Source organism: Canis lupus, unplaced genomic scaffold (assembly GCF_011100685.1).
Source record: "Canis lupus familiaris isolate Mischka breed German Shepherd unplaced genomic scaffold, alternate assembly UU_Cfam_GSD_1.0 chrUn_S1282H1459, whole genome shotgun sequence".
NCBI lineage: Eukaryota > Metazoa > Chordata > Mammalia > Carnivora > Canidae > Canis > Canis lupus.
This window is the reverse complement of record NW_023330106.1, coordinates 487,080-505,609: the sequence shown is the minus strand read 5'-3', so window position 1 is coordinate 505,609 and position 18,530 is coordinate 487,080. Positions and strand designations below refer to the sequence as shown.

The 18,530-nt window shown below is 46.4% G+C and overlaps 2 protein-coding genes across 2 annotated transcripts in view; one reads left to right on the top strand and one right to left on the bottom strand.

Moving 5' to 3' along the window:
* Positions 1–7,030: 7,030 nt before the first annotated feature.
* LOC119878235 (ral guanine nucleotide dissociation stimulator-like) lies at positions 7,031–17,862 on the top strand. The gene is made up of 5 exons (XM_038588918.1): positions 7,031–7,117; positions 12,098–12,120; positions 15,168–15,361; positions 15,957–16,016; positions 16,927–17,862. The coding sequence occupies exons 2-5, from the start codon at positions 12,118–12,120 to the stop codon at positions 17,276–17,278; spliced, it is 609 nt and encodes a 202-aa protein (XP_038444846.1). The 5' UTR covers positions 7,031–7,117; positions 12,098–12,117; the 3' UTR covers positions 17,279–17,862.
* The window catches only part of LOC119878242 (adenylate cyclase type 1-like), a 342,212-nt gene continuing 341,487 nt past the window's right edge, over positions 17,806–18,530 (bottom strand). The window contains 1 exon segment of the mRNA XM_038588921.1: positions 17,806–18,311. The gene's annotated coding sequence lies outside the window, so the exon portion shown is untranslated.

Genomic DNA, 18,530 nt, shown 5'->3' with positions numbered 1-18,530 from the left:
CAGGGAGGCTGCGGAGCCAGAGGCAGGCGGGACCCCGGAGAGAGGGATTTCCATCCCCTTGCGGATGAGCCCCGAGAATGAACTCTAACGAGGTCCAAATCCCTTGCCAAGAAAGTAAGGTGGAAACTTCAGCCAACACATGAGGATCTGAGAACCCGACCTTCTGGACCACTGACACCTCTGTTCACTTCCACCAGGAACGTTCATCAAGTCGCAGTTAGAAAACACCCATTTCAGCAAGAAAACACTTGTCAGGAAGCAACCAAAGAACACTGAAATTACCCACTTAATTGGGAACTATTTCCTAGACACTGACAAGATAGCTTTCGTGGAAGATATATACTTATCTCTATAGGCACCTTATAAGTTGTTAGTTTAAATCAGTAACATATAAAAGGAAATTTTCTAGAAATAATAAATAACCTTGGTTTTAGATGAATTGATGTGACTTCTATTTTTCCACATAGAAGTGATCGTTTAGCAGGGCTATATGTCTGTTTCGGTCCTACTTGTTCACAACTAAAACCGTGGCAAATGATCACAAGATATTAATTCTATTCTACCCTGGATACTGTCTGCAGATGGAGAAATGGGAAAAGACAGAAGAAACAGAGTCCTGAGCTCATGCAACACTGAGGCAATAACATAGGCCAACCTGGGATCCCTGGGTGGCGCAGCGGTTTAGCGCCTGCCTTTGGCCCAAGGCGCGATCCTGGAGACCTGGGTTTGAATCCACGTCAGGCTCCCGGTGCATGGAGCCTGCTTCTCCCTCTGCCTATGTCTCTGCCTCCTCTCTCTCTCTCTCTCACTGTGTGCCTATCATAAATAATAAAAAAAAAAAAAAACATAGGACAACCTCTCACTCCTTAACATAAGCAAGCCGAGGTGTAAACATAAGCATATGTTTTCCTCCATTTTGGCTCGAGAGTTATTTCTGGTATAAATATATTTTTTTTACAAAACAAAAAAGAGCCTATAAGCACTATTTTTCTTAAAATGGGCCATCATTAAAAAAAAAAAAAGGTAGAAAGGGAAAAAATACTGCTAAGCATTGGGGTAAGAGAAGAAATGAGAGGGGAAGACCAATAAGCAGTGGGCGAGTCATGGTGACAGTGAGCCTGAGGCCAGCAGGAATAAAGTGACCAACAAGTTTTACCAAGAACACTCCACAGACATCACACGATGGTCACTCAACAAGAGGAAAATATCTCAATGCATCCACGAGAATAAGGTACCCATTTCAGTGGTAGAACAGAAAACGGTATTTACCCTACAGACATTCATAAGGAATAACACTGAGGAAGATGACGAACCTTTTTTTTTTTTTTAAGTAGACTCCATGTCCAGCTCCAGCATGGAGCCCAATGTGGGGCTTGAACTCAAGACCCTGAGATCAAGAGCAGAAAGCAAGAGTCTGAGGCTTAATCCAGTGAGCCCCCCAGACACCCTGATGATGATCTTTTAATACAGAAAATGAAAGTAATGATGACAACTTAGCCAAAGGAACACAGTTCTTTCAAATGGACAATCAAGTGACAATTCCAGGAGTTAAGCTCATACTCTTCTGATAGGAAATTTTTGAATCTCTTTAGATAAATGTAATTCAGAATATTTATAAACTGTATTATCCTCTCATTTAAAGGTAACCTAAGGTTTTGGGGTGCCTGGGTGGCTCAGTCGGTGAAGTGTCTCCCTTCAGCTCAGGTCATGATCCCAGGGTCCTGGGATCCAGCCCCACTTTGAGCTCCCTGCTCAGCGGGGAGCCTGCTTCTCCCTCTCCCTCTCTCTCTGCCCCTCCTCCCTGTATACTCTCTCCCTCTGATTAACAAAATCTTTCAATAAATAAATGTCAGTGAAGTTTCAAATCAACCCAAATTACTGTTAGCAAACTTGCAAAGACAACTGCATGTGCACATTGGTATGCTTTTTTCTAGGAATGTTTAGGTTTGGGATACTTTCATGTTTTCAGAAAAAGAGTTATGTTTCCATCTAAACCGAAAAGCAGGGAACAATGATGCTTTCATAAAATTTTAACATTGCAATACAAGCATTTCTGAAAAAGGAGAGAAAGGAAAGGAGAACAAGCAAGACCCTGAAACCCTATAGGGTATCACGTCTGGTCGTCTGGGCCTAATGGTTTACAGCAAACCAGAACCAGGTAGCAGAGCTGCCAGTACTTCTATTGCGCAGTGGGCCTAGGTAACACCTGGTATGGATAAAAATGGGGGGGGGGGGGCAAGATTTTACTTATCATTAAGATCAAAGATACTATGAAAAGGAAGATGACGAATCACAAATCCCAAGTGTCTGGTAAAAAGGAGATAGAGCCAGCATCCATGAAAAGAGCTCAGGGATCTGAAACAGGCCTAGGGAAAACCCATTCACCTGAACAAAAGCCCTGACCAATCCTGGGCTCGCCCTGGGGCCTCAAGACTCCCCATGTCAACCACCACACACTCTCTGAGTTTAACAACCTGAGTTGATGCCTCCCAAATTCTTCACTAAGGAAATACTAAGGTTTTTATCGAGGTATTCATTAATTAACAACTTGAAAGAAACAGGTACATTTCCCATGTTCTGAAATTATTTAGGTCTTAGACTCTCTGACACGTGGATCCAATTTAAAATCTTCTAGTGGAAAAGGTGGTTGGGGCGTTAAAGCTCCCCTGAGATGCTGTCAGGGCAGATAACTTTGCTGACCCCTGGACACCACAAACTCGGATTTCCAGTGAGCCTTTTCCCCTCCTGCTATTTACAGTCACTCAGAGCCCAGCTGACCTCCACCCAGGGAACCAGGAATGCCATCTCCTTCTATTAGAATATGCACCTGACTCCCACGCGAGAAAAACTTAGCAGGGCTGTTTCAGCGGTGGTCATTGTGCAGAGGCTCATTTGCTCAATTCCTATGAGCAAACTCAGTCATAAAGATACTTTGGCTTACTATATTACAACAGAATTACTCCTTGAAAATAAGAAAGACTTTAGAATGAACTTGCAAATTAATTGGAGTCTATTATTTTGGAATGTGAATTGAATGTGGTTATATTTAGTTCTTTATATTTAAGTGTACAAGACTTCAGAAATACAGGAGTGTACTTAGTACCTTAAAGTAAGTTCATACAAATTTAGGGACAAAAAACAAAAACATGTTCTTACGCGAGCCGTCATTTCAGGTGTTCATGAAGTCAAACATATATATTTGAAATGATCTAACTTTCTAATGACAGTCATGCAGACAAAATTTACTGGTTCATCAAACTATAGTGCAAGTATATGAATTTATTTGTAATAAATTATCATTTTTGCATATATCAGTCAAAGCACAAGGCCTAAACACTTGCAACCAAAATGAATTATTAATTTAATTGTCACAAAACATGAGACACCTAGGTCTGGGAAATGAACAAGGGGTAGTGGAAGGGGAGATGGGTGGGGGGTTGGGGTGATTGGGTGATGGGCACTGAGGGGGGCACTTGGCGGGATGAGCACTGGGTGTTATGCTACATGTTGGCAATTTGAACTCCAATAAAAAAAATTAATTGTCACAGCCTATTTGGCTAAGTTCTATTACTATTTGTTATAATATGCAATGCATAAGGGGGAGAATCAGATTGAAAATCTAAAAAAGTAAACCGATTATTTTGTCCTGGAGAAATTAAAATACAGCAAGCTGACAAAATTAGAGCCGAGGCATTAATGTTTTAAATAGGTAAAAAAAAAAAAAAAAAAAAAAAAACAATGTTTACCTTAATTTAAAGAACAGTTGTGCCCAAAGGGAAGGTTCAACCTGCTGATAAAGAGTTCCTTTGTTTCCAGATACCATGAAAAGGTCTCAATTCCCTCTCCGAGGTAGGAAGGAGAGTGGAATGGGAGCCCTTTGGCGCTGGCTTTGCTACTTGACTGTGACTCTCCCCAGCTAAGCAGGTCTACTGGGAGAGGACACTGCTGCGGGGCTCTGGGCCTTCTGACTTGGTATTTTTGTGCAGAGAGAGGGAGCGCCCCAGAAACAGGTGTCCTAAACTAGAAGGCTTCTGAAACACAGAGGTCTTTGAAATAACAATTCAATGGAAGATGCTCAGTTGAGAGGAACTCAACAGCCTGGACTACATGGGGGTCAAGACCCAGAAGATGGTGTATTTTCCCTCTTGAGGTTCCTTTCCTGATGTAGAAGCAAAACCGGATTAATGCCAGAGAAAAAGCTTAGCACCTCTCAAAGGGTAGAAAGACATGCCATGTTTCTCTTGCCTCAGTGTGGCCTCCCTCTACGTGTCAAGGGAGGAAATGAGCGGACACCAGCAAGTGTCCCTGGAGGATACAGAAAAGGTCATGGGAACCAAACAGTACATGTGGGCTCTTCCCCCTCCTGTCATAATACACAAGAGGTGTCTACTGTATTTAAGTCCTTGGAGAATAAAAATATGTATCAGGTAATGAATGATTCATTGTACGAAATGATGTGAAAACTTATTTAACCTTTTTAAATTCCTAAATAAGGGTTCCCTGGGTGGCGCAGCGGTTTGGCGCCTGCCTTTGGCCCAGGGCGCGATCCTGGAGACCTGGGATCGAGTCCCACGTCGGGCTCCCGGTGCATGGAGCCTGCTTCTTCTCCCTCTGCCTGTGTCTCTGCCTCTCTCTCTCTCTCTCTCTCTCTCTCTCTCTCTCTGTATCATAAATAAATAAAAAATATATATACATTAAAAAAATTCCTAAATAAAAAGCAAAATGATACATTTGAGTTCAAAACATATACTAGTTACATAGGAGGGGAAGGATTTTCTTTTCAGTAATCATCTGATCTGTTTTCATTCAAAATTTATTTGGGGAACAAAATATACGAAGTACCTATATGTAAAGATTCTCAAGGGGAGATAATTAGTACAAGAAAGGACAATGGGATTAGAGTCAGAAAAATAACAATTCTAATATTCATTAATTAAAAACACTAAGTTTTTATTAAAAAAAAAAACACTGAGTAAGTTACTACACATTCCTCAATCTCAGTCCTTAGATCTAAAAACCTGGAATAATGCTGCACTGCTAATAACAACTCAAAGTGATTACTGAGATCATGCATGTGAAAGCAACAAAAACACAGCATTACAAATGTTTTGCTTCCACTCCTTATAGACTCATGAAACAAAACTTTGACAAGTTCCAAATTAGAATTTAAGTGATAAAGAATTTGTTGAATTTGAGGAATAATGCGTTCAGGATATGTTAAATACATAGAGTTTGGCTCAAATTAAATATAATGCTGCAAAGAGAAGACCAGACATCAAAATATAAGGAGTAGGCATACATAACGCTCAGTACTTTGACAAATAGTCACGCCCAAACTAACGTGCTAAAGAAAAGACTAGGCCTGCGATAGAAGAGTCAAGCTAAACTGCTTGTAAACACAGAAAATATTGGTAAGAGCATTTTACATTTTTAAAAAAGGCAATGAAACATTTGTAATAAGGAAGAGGTCCTTGGAGGTCCTAAGCTGCAGACTTGTACAACAAACTGCATCATTACTGACAACTTAAAAAAGTACTAAAATCCTAAAGTTTCCAGGAGTGTCTACAGAGTTTCAGATACCATCCCAGAGGATCCGGGGGTAAATATCCTCTGTCATTGAAAGAAAGAGAGAGGAATTTTCACTAGCTCTGAGTTGTACATTTTGCAGATTCAAAAAGTTTGGAAGTAGCCATACTCACCTGAGAGCTGACATTGCTCTGTCTCTGCTCAGCTAATAGAATTCAGTCCATGTGGTGAAGCTAATTATGACACGGTAGCAGGACAGAGAAAAAAAAAGAAAAAGCCTGGCAGTTGAGGACATAATCACTGTGGTGTTATTTCTCACGACTCGGCAACCATAGTATTACTTGGGGGAAGACACAAGATGTATTTCTTTTTTAGTATCAGCAATGTTTAATTCTACACTGAGAATCTGAAAATACTGTTTAAAGTACAGGAAGAAATACACAAAGTTTACTTTTACATCATTATTTTAACTCAAACACATGTGCAGAGGTCAATCCCCTCCGAATAAACTTTTCTACTGTTTCAACTTATTTCACAATTTCACAAATTCAAAGTCCTTCAAATTGTTGCAAATATTTTTAGAACAGAATTTTCAGAATTCAAAGGACATTAAATGTTTGTGGAAGAGTGGTATGAAATGTCCTATTCAAGGACGGAGCACCACAGACGCAAAACCTGATGAACCGGGCAGCTCCGGGGGCTCAGTGGTTTAGCGCCACCTTCAGCCCAGGGCCTGATCCTGGAGACCCGGATAGGGTCCCGCGACCGGCTCCCTGCAGGGAGCCTGCTTCTCCCTCTGCCTGCGTCTCTGCCTCTCTCTCTCTCTCTCTCTCTCTCTCTCGGTGTCTATCATGAGTAAATAAATAAAATAAAAAACACGATGAACTGATGTGATAAGCATTCTAGAGGTCACATCATTAAACGAGGCCTAAAATGCAAATATAATTGTGTTTGTTACATTTTTAAAAATGACCGAAAATTACCTTTCTTGGGGTGCCAACTCCATGATTGCCTAGTAGAGGTGTATGTAAGTGCTGATTCATTACAAAAGCAACCCTAAAGAAAGAAATAAGCATAATCCTAGAACTAAAACATGACTCTCTGCTAAGAACCTGTGCATGAAGTAGTTAAAAACAGGCATTTATATGCGGATATGACCCGAAAATGCACATTGCAGGGGTGCTCCTGGCGAACAAGAAGCTTGTCTCTAGATCCAAGGCGCTGTCACACCTAGAAGAGAATGTAGTAGTGACAGCAGTCGCTTCAGCCCGCTCAAGGCGGCACTTCCCTACAGTCCTCTAGTTTCCTGTAATCAAAAAACCCCACAGCCCAGGGGAGGAGCGAGGTTAGAGCCCAAAGTGGCCAAGCAGCAGCGCGCCCCGGGCTCCCGCCCCGCCGCCCCGCCCAGGCCAGGCCCCCCGCGGCCCGCGCGCTCCGGGCTCCAACGGCCTCAACGGAAGGAGGCGCGGGGGGCAGAGGCGCATCAGTCTGGGGTGGACCCGGGCGGGGGCCGTTGGGGAAGCCGCGGCCTGGACCGGGACCCACCGGCGGCTCCCCCTGGGGCAGGGCTCTGACCCGCACTCGGCCTGCGGTAAGCAGCGCCCCACTGCGCGATGGGGGGCTGAGGGCGGCCCGCGGGGGGCGCGACCTGAGGCCGGCGGGGTGGTCCGCAGGGGGCGGGGGTCGGCGGGGGAGGCTGGGGGTCGGGCGGGACCTGAGGCCGGTGGGGGCCGCGGGGGGCGGGCAGGGGCCCGGATGCTGGGGGGGGAGGGGGGCGTGGGCCAAGGAGCCTGGGGGGTCGGGAGGGGGGGGCGTGGGCCAAGGAGCCTGGGGGGTCGGGCGGGACCTGAGGCCGGGCGGGGCCGCGGGGGGCGGGCAAGGGCCCGGGATGCTGGGGGTGGGGGGGTACGTGGGCCAAGGAGCCTGGGGGGTCGGGAGGGACCTGAGGCCGGTGGGGGCCGCGGGGGGCGGGCAGGGGCCCGGGATGCTGGGGGTGGGGGGGTACGTGGGCCAAGGAGCCTGGGGGGTCGGGAGGGACCTGAGGCCGGTGGGGGGCCGCGGGGGGCGGGCAGGGGCCCGGGATGCTGGGGGTCGGGGTGGGGGCGTGGGCCAAGGAGCCTGGGGGGTCGGGAGGGACCTGAGGCCGGGCGGGGCCGCGGGGGGCGGACAGGGGCCCGGGATGCTGGGGGTGGGGGGGTACGTGGGCCAAGGAGCCTGGGGGGTCGGGGAGGGACCTGAGGCCGGTGGGGGCCGCGGGGGGGCGGGCAGGGGCCCGGGATGCTGGGGGTCGGGGGGGGGGGGCGTGGGCCAAAGGAGCATGGGGGGTCGGGAGGGACCTGAGGCCGGGCGGGGCGCGCGGGGGGCGGGCAAGGGCCCGGATGCTGGGGGTGGGGGGGGGGGCTGGGCCAAGGAGCCTGGGGGTCGGGCGGGACCTGAGGCCGGGCGGGGGCCGCGGGGGGCTGGCAAGGTCCCGGGATGCTGGGGGTGGGGGGGGGGGGGGGCGTGGGCCAAGGAGCCTGGGGGGGTCGGGAGGGACCTGAGGCCGGTGGGGGCCGCGGGGGCGGCAGGGGCCCGGGATGCTGGGGGGGTGGTGGGGGGGGGGAGAGGGCGCGGGGGCAAGGAGCCTGGGGGGTCGGGAGGGGACCTGAGGCCGGGGCGGGGGCAGCGGGGGGCGGACAGGGGCCCGGGATGCTGGGGGTGGGGGGGTACGTTGGCCAAGGAGCCTGGGGGGTCGGGAGGGACCTGAGGCGTTGGGTGCCGCGGGGGGCGGGCAGGGGCCGCGGGATGCTGGGGGGTCGGGGGGGGGGGGCGTGGCCAAGGAGCCTGGGGGGTCGGAGGGACCTGAGGCCGGGCGGGGGCCGGGGGGCGTGCAAGGGCCCGGGATGCTGGGGGTGGGGGTGGGGGCGTGGGCCAAGTGAGCCTGGGGGGTCGGGAGGGGGAACCTGAGGCCGGTGGGGCCGCGGGGGCGGGCAGGGGCCGGCTGATTGCTGGGGGTGGTGGGGGGGGGAGGGCGCGTGGGCCAAGGAGCCTGGGTGGTCGGGAGGGAACCTGAGGCCGGGATCCCTCTCTTTTCAAATAAACAATGCTCATTGTAAAGGAGACATTTCTGCAATTGAAAAAACATGTTCATAATACAATGTACATAACCCAATAATGAAATTAATATGTAGTATTCCATTGATAGATTGGTCAGTTTGTTTTTAGGTAGTTATCCTCCTTATCAATAGGAATTCTAAGATAAAGTCAATCTCCTTAAAATTTTTGCGGTATGAACTATGATAAAAAATGAAATCTATAGGGATCCCTGGGTGGGGCAGAGGTTTGGCGCCTGCCTTTGGCCCAGGGCGCGATCCTGGAGACCCGGGATCGAATCCCACATCGGGCTCCCAGTGCATGGAGCCTGCTTCTCCCTTTGCCTATGTCTCTGCCTCTCTCTCTCTCTCTGTGACTATAATTAAAAAAAAAATTAAAAGTGAAATATATATATACACACACATGCACATATATGTAAAGATTCTGCTTTTATATTCTACAAAGCTTTACAATGTCATTTTGAGTGAACTTAATCATTATTTTTAATGATTTCACCATATAATTAGGAAAAAAAATGACTTACAGCACAGTATATTACTTTTGCAGTTCAAACCAGCTTTGGAATCGGGCATTTCCATTCATATTCAAATTAATAATCATGAAATCATAATGTAGATTTTGTTGCCTTTTGTGTTACATTTGCCTGTTAGAGCAGAAAAGTTAAATAAATATTTTACTGATGCTTCCTTTTTTTTTTAAAGTTTGGCTTTGGGGACATGATACTGTGTGGATGTAGGTGGTCTCTCTCCTTTTTTTTTTTTTTTTTAAGCTGCATAGAGGAGAGAAAATGAACAGGTTAGAAAAGAAATAGGAGTTGCTTTTTAAACAAATTACAGACCAGAGATAAATCACATACCCAATCCCTTAATCTGTCCCATTTCTTATTTATATTAATTGAAGAAAAAATACTGGCTTTGTAGCAAGATGCATTCTTCCAAGTAACACTCAGAAAAAAGAAATAGGCTAGTTTCACATTGTAATTACTTAGCATTCTTTTTCATTTTTTGCTTGAACAAGGTGGAAAACGTCAGTAGGTCTGCTCATGCAAAAGAAAAGAAGTATAAAATATCAAACATGCATTCATTAGAGATTATTATAGAAAAAAAGTATTTAACTTTAGGGAGGAAACACTTAACCTGATACACATTAAGTTCTCCTCTCTTCTCCTCTAAGAAAATGAGAATAATTAAGGAGAATGATTATAGGTGCTGCTAATTGGTTCCAAGTTTAAGGATACCATTTATGACACTTTTGTTTTTATTGATGATAATTCTATAACATAATCAATACTTACTCTTATCACCATTGACAAAACTATCGTCTTGAGAATGCTAAGCAAAGCAAATGGCTGTACCTTTGAATATATTACAAAAAACAAGTACTTTTGTGTGCCTTAGTTGATCTTCATGCCATTAGATGTAGCTGAGTGCCATGTTTTTTCCACTGGAATAAATGTTAACCCTGACTGCTTCCTAGACTTGGTAGCATTTGGACTCTGGTGCATTTTTCTGCAATGTGATATACACTTGCTGGAGTGTAATAGAGGGAATTTATTTATTTTATTTTTTTAAAGACTTCGTTTATTTATTCATGAGACACAGAGAGGCAGAGACACAGGCAGAGGGAGAAGCAGGCTCCCTATGGGGAGGCCCATCCAGAACTTCAATCCCAGGCCCTGGGATCACAGGATCATGACCTGAGCCAAAGCAGATGGTCATCCATGAGCCACTCAGGTGCTCCTATAGAGGGACTCTAAAAGAAATGTAAATGGTCTGTATGTTGGTAAATTGAACACCAATAAAAAATAAATTTATTATAAAAAAAGGGCACACAGCAAGTGAATAAAGATTTGTTCAAGAAAATCTATTTAAAAAAAAGAAATGTAAATGGTGAGTTGATTTCTTAATTTCTAAGAATTCTTGACCTCAAATTCTTTAATCACTTTTTATTTTCTGAAGGACTTTTAAAATTTAAGAAAATTTTTGAACAGCTCTTCTTTTAATGTTATTTTTCCCTTGAACTCTTCGCTCTTTTAAAAGAACATGTACATATGCATGTGTGTATACATGTATTAATTCATATCACGTTAGTTTCAAAAAGTTTTTCTTCTCTCTTTCCATAACTGCCATCATTTTTATGAGAAAAAAAAGCAACTTTAAATGGTGTGTTCCTACTCTCTAGTCAGTTACCTTGCCCAAGTCCTGAAACCTTAACTGAGGGATCCCTGGGTGGCTCAGCGGTTGGGCGGCTGCCTTTGGACCAGGGAGTGATCCTGGGGTCCCGGGATTGAGTCCCGGGATCAAGTTCCGGGTTGGGCTCCCTGAGGGAGCTGCTTCTCTTCTCTGCCTGTGTCTCTGCCTCTCTCTCTCTCTCTCTCTCTCTCTCTGTGTCTCTCATGAAATAAATAATTCTTAAAAAAAAAAAACCTTAACTGATTGTTGAATTGAATAATGGCAACTTGCTGGCAGCATGGCAACTGACTGTGCTTACCCAGAAACAAATTCCAAAGAACAGAAAAACAAAAAACAAAAAACAAAAACACAAGGAATTTGGATATATGTGGTGATACAGAGAATGAATAATGTACTGCATGCACACCACACACCCACACACACACACAAACGCACAAAAAAAAAACTTCTTGAGAATTTTATGCCACTTCTCCAAAACCGAGATGATGGGCATATGAGGTATAATGCACAGCTTGACAAGAATGATATTTATATATACATTTTATTACTAAAACAGTAAATTATTAAGAAATGAAATTGAAACAACACTAATAACACTAATATATTTTGTCTATCATATGGGGGGGAAGATAATACTACACAATGCTGGCAAGAGTATGGAGAAAGTAGTGCTCTGATTTCTCTGCATAATGAGTGCTAATTGGTAAAACTTTTTTGAAAATTAATTTGAAAATACATCTTGAAGTTCAATATTGCATAACCTTTGACTCAGCGATACTATGTTTATAAATGTACCATGTGTGTACTAACACAATCATACAAAATGTATGCACAGAATATTTGCTGAGTGAGTGTTGAGCTTTAGCTCTAAATCAGACAGACCTGAGTTGCAATTACCACTACCCACTTCATTACTTTCTTTTTTTAAATATATATATATTTTAATGGAGTTTGATTTGCCAACATATATGACACCAGGTGCTCCTCCCATCAAGTGCCCCCCTCAGTGCCCATCACCCCATCCCCCCTACCCACTCCCTACCCACCCTCTTCCACTTTCCCTTGTTTCCTTTCCCGAGTTAGGAGTCTCTCATGTTCTGTCTCCCTCTCTGATATTTCCCACTCATTTCCCTCTCTTTCCCCTTTATTCCCTTTCACATTCCCCTTTTCAACAATTCACATTCATTCATTCACACCATTTTTTTATATTCCCCAAATGAATGAGACCATATAATGTTTGTCCTTCACTGACTGACTTATTTCACACTCAGCATAATACCCTCCAGGTCCATCCACGTCGAAGCAAATGGTGAGTGTTTGTCGTTTCTAATGGCATTACTTTCTAGATATGTGAGCTTAGGCAAGTTACATAGCATGTCTAGATTTCACTGTCCTTTGAGAATTAAATGAAATGATGTCTATAAAGTGTGTAAGAAAGTGTTTGGCACCTCATAAGTACTTGAGAGATGTTTATTAGTCTTTGTAATGAAGATAATATTGTTATAAATATTATGCAGCATCATTTATAGTTAAGGTCTCAAAACAAGCCCCTTATTCAACTGGGATATCGGTTAAATAAACTTAGGTTCATTGAATAGAATACAACAGAGTCACTCAAAAGAAGAAGATCAATCTATGTGGAAGTAGAGGCAAGAAATACTTTGAAAAACATAAAGTTTTAGTATTAATAGTATTGTTCCATGTGTGTGAAAAGACACTAATATATTTTGACTAGTCTGTATCAACAGAAAGAGGGAAAAGAATATGAACCAACATATTAATAGTGGTTATCTCTGGGAAGTGGAATAATGAGCCATTTTTATTTTTCTCTATTATATTTTTTGAGATATTTAATTTTTTTTTTATTTAATGTTTTTTAAGGTCATTCTTTATTGTCTGCCAAAGTCAAAAAAATTATCTGAATAAATTAATCCTGCTTTTCTGGCATTAAGGATATAGACTGGAATATGCCATCTAAAAAAAAAAAAAAGAATATGTCATCTATCTCTATGTATGGAGATATAGATATTAGATATAGATATAGCTGCATACCATATCTATCTATAGATAGAGATAGATGACATATACTGGTCTATAGATAGATATAGTATATGAATGTATCTTTATATCTCCATACATAGAGATAGATGACATTTCTGGTCTGTAATCTTAATAAAAAAAATAAGATACACATATAAAATATTAATGGTAAGTAGGTATCATGTAGCCTGATATGTTCTTTATTTGAAAGTTATAGAGAATTATGGAAATTCATTAACACTTTTTGTGGTATCAGTACTTAAAAAAGAAACCCTAGAAATGGAAGGAACCTCAATCTTCTCTGAGTCCAGCATCTCACCAAGAGCACAAATTCACTGAAAGCCAACTCCACTAACTTCATCTATTTGGGGGATAATAAACTACTAACTCACTAATCCAAAAATAAAATATTGCTGTTAGAATGTTATTTCTTAGATTGATTAGAATGTGCTTTCTCATAAAATCCCTGCCATCATTTCTATTTTTGTTTCATAAACTGAATGAGGCTCTTTATAAATTTTCTTTAGATGGTAGCTTTTTAAATAGTTCAGGTTGGATACACATAATTTTTTCATTTAAAAATTTCCCCTTCATTCTTATTACTTTTCTGTGTATCAGAGGATTTCCAGGCTCATTACTTCTTGGTGCTCATATCTGAACGTCCCTCAGAACCACTTCCCTACCACTTCTCCTTTAGAGTCTGACTCATGCCATTCCAAAGTCAGGATAACCTTTCAAAGGGAATAGTCAGCTGGGTGATCCAGCTGTTTACTAGTCCTAGCAATATCAGGCTGATGTTCTCTAACTATAAGTATCAAGGCAGACAAAAGTTTTCTTACTATTTTCTAGTTTCACAAGCCTATTTTTATTTTGGAATTTGTATTTTTATGAAATATAATTTACAAAATTATTTTAACAAGCTTTATATATCCTTTATAAATTTTGCAAATTTTTAAGGTAATCTGGATCCAAATATTCGCCCTCTTAAGTAATGTGGGAAGCTCATTTCAGTACAATTAATGTGTTAGGAACTATGAAATAGCAACACATTGAAAGAGTCAAGAACAGACCACATTCCTTTCATTTTAACATCATCATGAAGAGTAAATTAAGGGTTGACTGGATTTTTAAAATTATATTAACATACATTCACACATATGCATGCACACACACACACACACATTGAAATGTACTTTGGAGCAAAAAGGGACATTAGTGTAGTGATGACTTGTAGGGCAATGACCAGAACATTAGCCTTATATGGGATCCTAAGTTCTCTTAATAAATAATCAAGCCTAGAATATTGTTGTGAAGTTCCACTTATGAGGCACATAGTGTTCAAATTCAACTTGACATTTGATATTCTATGTCACCACTATGAAAGTTCTTGTATTTTTTGAAAATGCTTCGACGGGGAGTCAATTTACAATTGAGATGAAGGATTATCAATGTTGCTTGCTTTTATAAAGATGTAGTGGGAGGAGACATGTAAAATATCAAAACATTTAGTTGGATGTGAGAAGAACTTACCTTGGTGTATTTCAAAAGTTCTCTTTTATTTTGTACAGCTTTGTCTGCCCTATATCCAAGCTCATCCCTTCTCTAATAATTTTACTTTAAAAAATATGGCAGATAGGATGCCTGGGTGGCTGAGCAGTTGAGCCACTGCCTTTGGCTCAGGTCGTGATCCCTGGGTCCCGGGATCGAGTCCCACATCGGGCTCCCTGTGTGGAGCCTGCTTCTCCCTCTCCCTGTGTCTTTGCCTCTCTCTGTGTGTGTCTCTCATGAATAAATAAATAAAATATTTTTAAAAATATGACAGAGAAGTTTAAGATTGGGGATTGACATGGGGTGAAGCCATTAATGCAGGGAGGTGCTGCCAAAACTCAGCTGACAAGCGGCCCTGGGACACTAATCTTTCCCACTAGGTCCTTGTATTGATCCAAATTTTTTTGAAAATTTATCCTCTAAGATCATTTCTTTATTGGATAGTTTGTCTGTTTAAGAGACAGGCAGAGAAGCAGGGAGCAGAAGAGGGAGACACAGGCTCCTCAAGCACACTCTGCCCCAAGCGCAGAGCCTGCCAGGGGCGGGATCTCAGGATGCTGAGACCATGACTTGAGCCACAACCCAGAGTCAGATGCCTAGTGACTGAGCCGCAGGCGTCAAGCCCCATGTTCCTGCTGTGGGCACTCCTGCCCCCCCCCCCCCCCGCCCCCCGTAGCCACTGAGAGCTCGGGCTTTGGTCTGCGCTCCAACTGCCAGGTGGTCTGGGGGCTACAGTGCAGGCTGCACGTCCCCTCTGTCCCACCTCAGGCTGAAAGGGCCTCAGCCCTGAGAAGGAATCGGATCTTCCCGACCACCCCTAGCCGGAGGGAGCTGCTGGAGCAGCAGGTAGAAGAACTGGTGCCCGCCTTGCTGTGCTTGGACGACCTTTCCATTGTTCAATTTATGGAAACGTATCCTGAATTTGGCACCACCGAAGAGATCCTGGACCTGCTGTTTGCAAAGTGAGCACCCTGACCCTCCACAGCCCAGGGGGATGGGCCACCTACTGGTTGGGAGTCTTGGGAATGTTCCTGAACTTCCCGGCCCCTGGGGCTGCTCCTCCGACTGGAGCAGAGTCACACGGGGCCTAGTGGGGTCCTGTAGGGCAGTCCCCGGGGCCTGGCCTGTGGCAGGTCGGCTAGAGGGGCTGTGATTGTGCTCAGCAGTCATCGTTCTCTCCCCCATGACGAAGCCTGTGCCGCGTCCCCACCATCACCAGGGTTTGAGCTGGCCTGTTTTCCCATGGAAAGGGAGGTTTGAGAGTCCATCTGGGGTCTGTGTCCTGGGGCAACCGGAGTAGGGGACCCCGGGGACACCGGGGCACCCTGGCCCACTCGGATGTCGGCCATGGGCCTGGCCGGAGCCCTTTCATTCCTCAAGCATTCAGGAGGACCCAGCAGGTGCAGGCGCTTCTCCAGGGGCTGCCTGTGGCCCCACGCACAGAGCGGATGGCCCCCCAGGGCTCCAGGCTAGTCAAGGGTCAGAGGGTGACAGCAGCTATGAGGAGAGGTCGGGTCCACAGGAACTTTCATGTGATGCCCCCCTGCCCTCCTCTAGATATGGATGCAACAAATATCTGAATGATGACATCGTGGGATCCGTGGAGCAGTGCAAAGTGTGAGTGAGCTCTGGCTCATGCAGGAGGGCCTTCCTCTCCAAGAGGGCAGCGAGGGGGCTGTGGCCTGGAGGGGCTGCTGGACCCTCACCCCACACATCTGCAATTCCTGTGACAGGGTAAAGGTCTAATGGGTCCTTTGAGAAAAGAGGAAAAGAGAGCTGTGGATGGGGTGCGGGCTTTGTGGGAGAGCACTGGGAGCCCTAATGAAGTCCTTCTCCATGCCTGCCCCTTTCAAAGTCCCTCTGTCTACCCCCCTCCTGGGACCCAGAGCAGAGGGTGTGGGGAGCATCGCACTCACCAAGCTGGTGGCACCTGGACCCAGGTGCACAGCAGGTGTTCAGGAGAGCCAGTGAGTGCTCACGGACCAGACTGGCCCCTGCCCTTTGGGAGATTAGAGTCAGTGGAAGGACAACCCCTGGGGGCCCCTCGTGAGTGAGGCAGCGCTGAGCCACAGGAGGGAAGGCGGCAGTACCGGGCAGCTCCTGGCAAGGCCTGGCAAGACACAGAGCCCAAACCCTCCCCACTCGGACATTCCCAGAGCGACAGTGTGTGCAGTGAGGGCAATGACAGGCCAGACACCCCCCTTCCCCGGATGCCTGCCAGTGGATTCAAGGGGCAAGTGGGCAGGGAGCCAGGCTGAGGAGGGAGTCATGCTTCCCCAGGGAAGACAGTGATGGTCACACCACTAGTCATGGGCTCCCATGCACAGAGGCTTCGTGCCAGCCCCTCCTCAGTGAGCAGGCCTGTGGCAGGCAGGACCACCAGGTGGCAGGTGGACAAGGAGCAGCACTGGCCTCCGACAGCCCTGAGCGGAAGGCCTGGGGCCCCATTCCTGCAGGGCTTCCCCGGGACACCTTGGTGTGAGGGAGCCCTGTCTTCTGACGCCTCTGCCCACCTGTCCCTCCCCAGGGCCATCTCCTGCATCCTGGACATCTGGCTGGAGTACTATCAGGAGGATTTTCATCAGCCACCAGAATTTCTCTTCCTGAGGAAACTTCTGGCATTCATGGGGCTCAACAGGCCAGGCTCAGACCTGGAAAACCGAGCCCAGCGTTACCTGGAACGATTCAGCTACCTGGAGCTCGTGGAATTAGACGATGAGGATGAGGAGGACTGGGGGTGGCCAAGCTTGGGACAGGGTGGGCCACACAGACCCAACCTCCATGCAGCTGGGCCGGGAGCAGTGGGTAGGCTCACACCCCATTCCCACGGGCTTCAGTCTGGGGAGACCTCCCAGGGCTCTTGTACTCACACACGTTGAGCAGTGGGAAGAGTGTCCTTGATTTGGGAGGGACGTGGAAAGTCCGTCCTGGTGATGATACTTTGTCTTCTTGGGGCTACAGCTTTGGCCCCAGAGCAACACCCTAACCCACCTCAGGAGCCCACCCCAGCTCCGACTGTGGGGCCTGTGGCACCTTCAGGGCCTGAGGTGACCGAGCCGGTCCCGGCTGCTGGAGGTGAGGGCTTGGCCCAAGCTGAGATGCTGGCTACTGAGTCCAAGTCAATGCACATGGTTTTGGCACCTATGATTCCCCACCCTGATGAGGAGCCACCTGCACCCTTGGCCACCCGGTGGAGGAGTAGGCCCTGGCGCCTGCAGTCAGGGTCCCCAAAGTGCCAGGGCCGCCACCTGCCTCTGGAGCAACTGGCTTCGACCCCTGAACAACCCCCTGAACCACCTCAGGAGCCACCCCAGCTCCTACCGCGGGGCTCGTGATGGCTGCAGCCCAATGGAGGCTTCCCTCCCCGTCATTGTGCTGTTTCCATATTTTGTTTTTCTTTAACCTCTATAATGGCTTATGAATTTTATTTGTAATAAAAGATAAGTTAACGGCAGAAAATTTACTCTGATGCTTTTAAATTATACATCGTGGTACTTTAGGTCCATTCATAGTGTCACAGGCCCCGGAGCCCAGGGCACTGGGGGACACAGCCCAAGATCGGCGCTCCCCCCCAGGACAGGCAGAGGCCAGGAGGGTACAGGAAAGCAAGGACGCTCCTACCACTGGGCGGCCCCGAGCTGGGCGGATCGGCGCCCCCCCACCCCCAGAGCATCCAGGCCCCTGTGGCCTGGAAGCTGCGGTAGTTACTGCGGGAGCTGACTCCAGGGCTGAACAGCTGGCCGCCACCAGTGTGGCTGTTCCTCCTCGTGTCACCCTGTGCCTGGGACTGGGCAGGGGCCTCACTGGATAAACAGCACCCACTGAGCCAGGCACCTGGCAGGGGGCGGGGCAGCTCCCCCAGCAGCACACACCTGAGAATCAGCACAGCAGGCCCCTACCCCAGAAGACCAGCTGGAAGGACAGGGGAAACCAAGTTATTGACCAAGCAGCACTGGAAACTTCTAGGGGAAGTTGAGGGATTTACAGTATATAGAATCAGAGGATACTCCCCCTTGTTTTTTCTTTCTGTTTGTTTCTGTTGTTTCCCAACCCCCTTTTTTTATTCTTTTTTATTTCTTCTTTTTTTTCTCTTTTGCTCCTTTTTCCAGTATAACTTGTTTTTGTCCACTC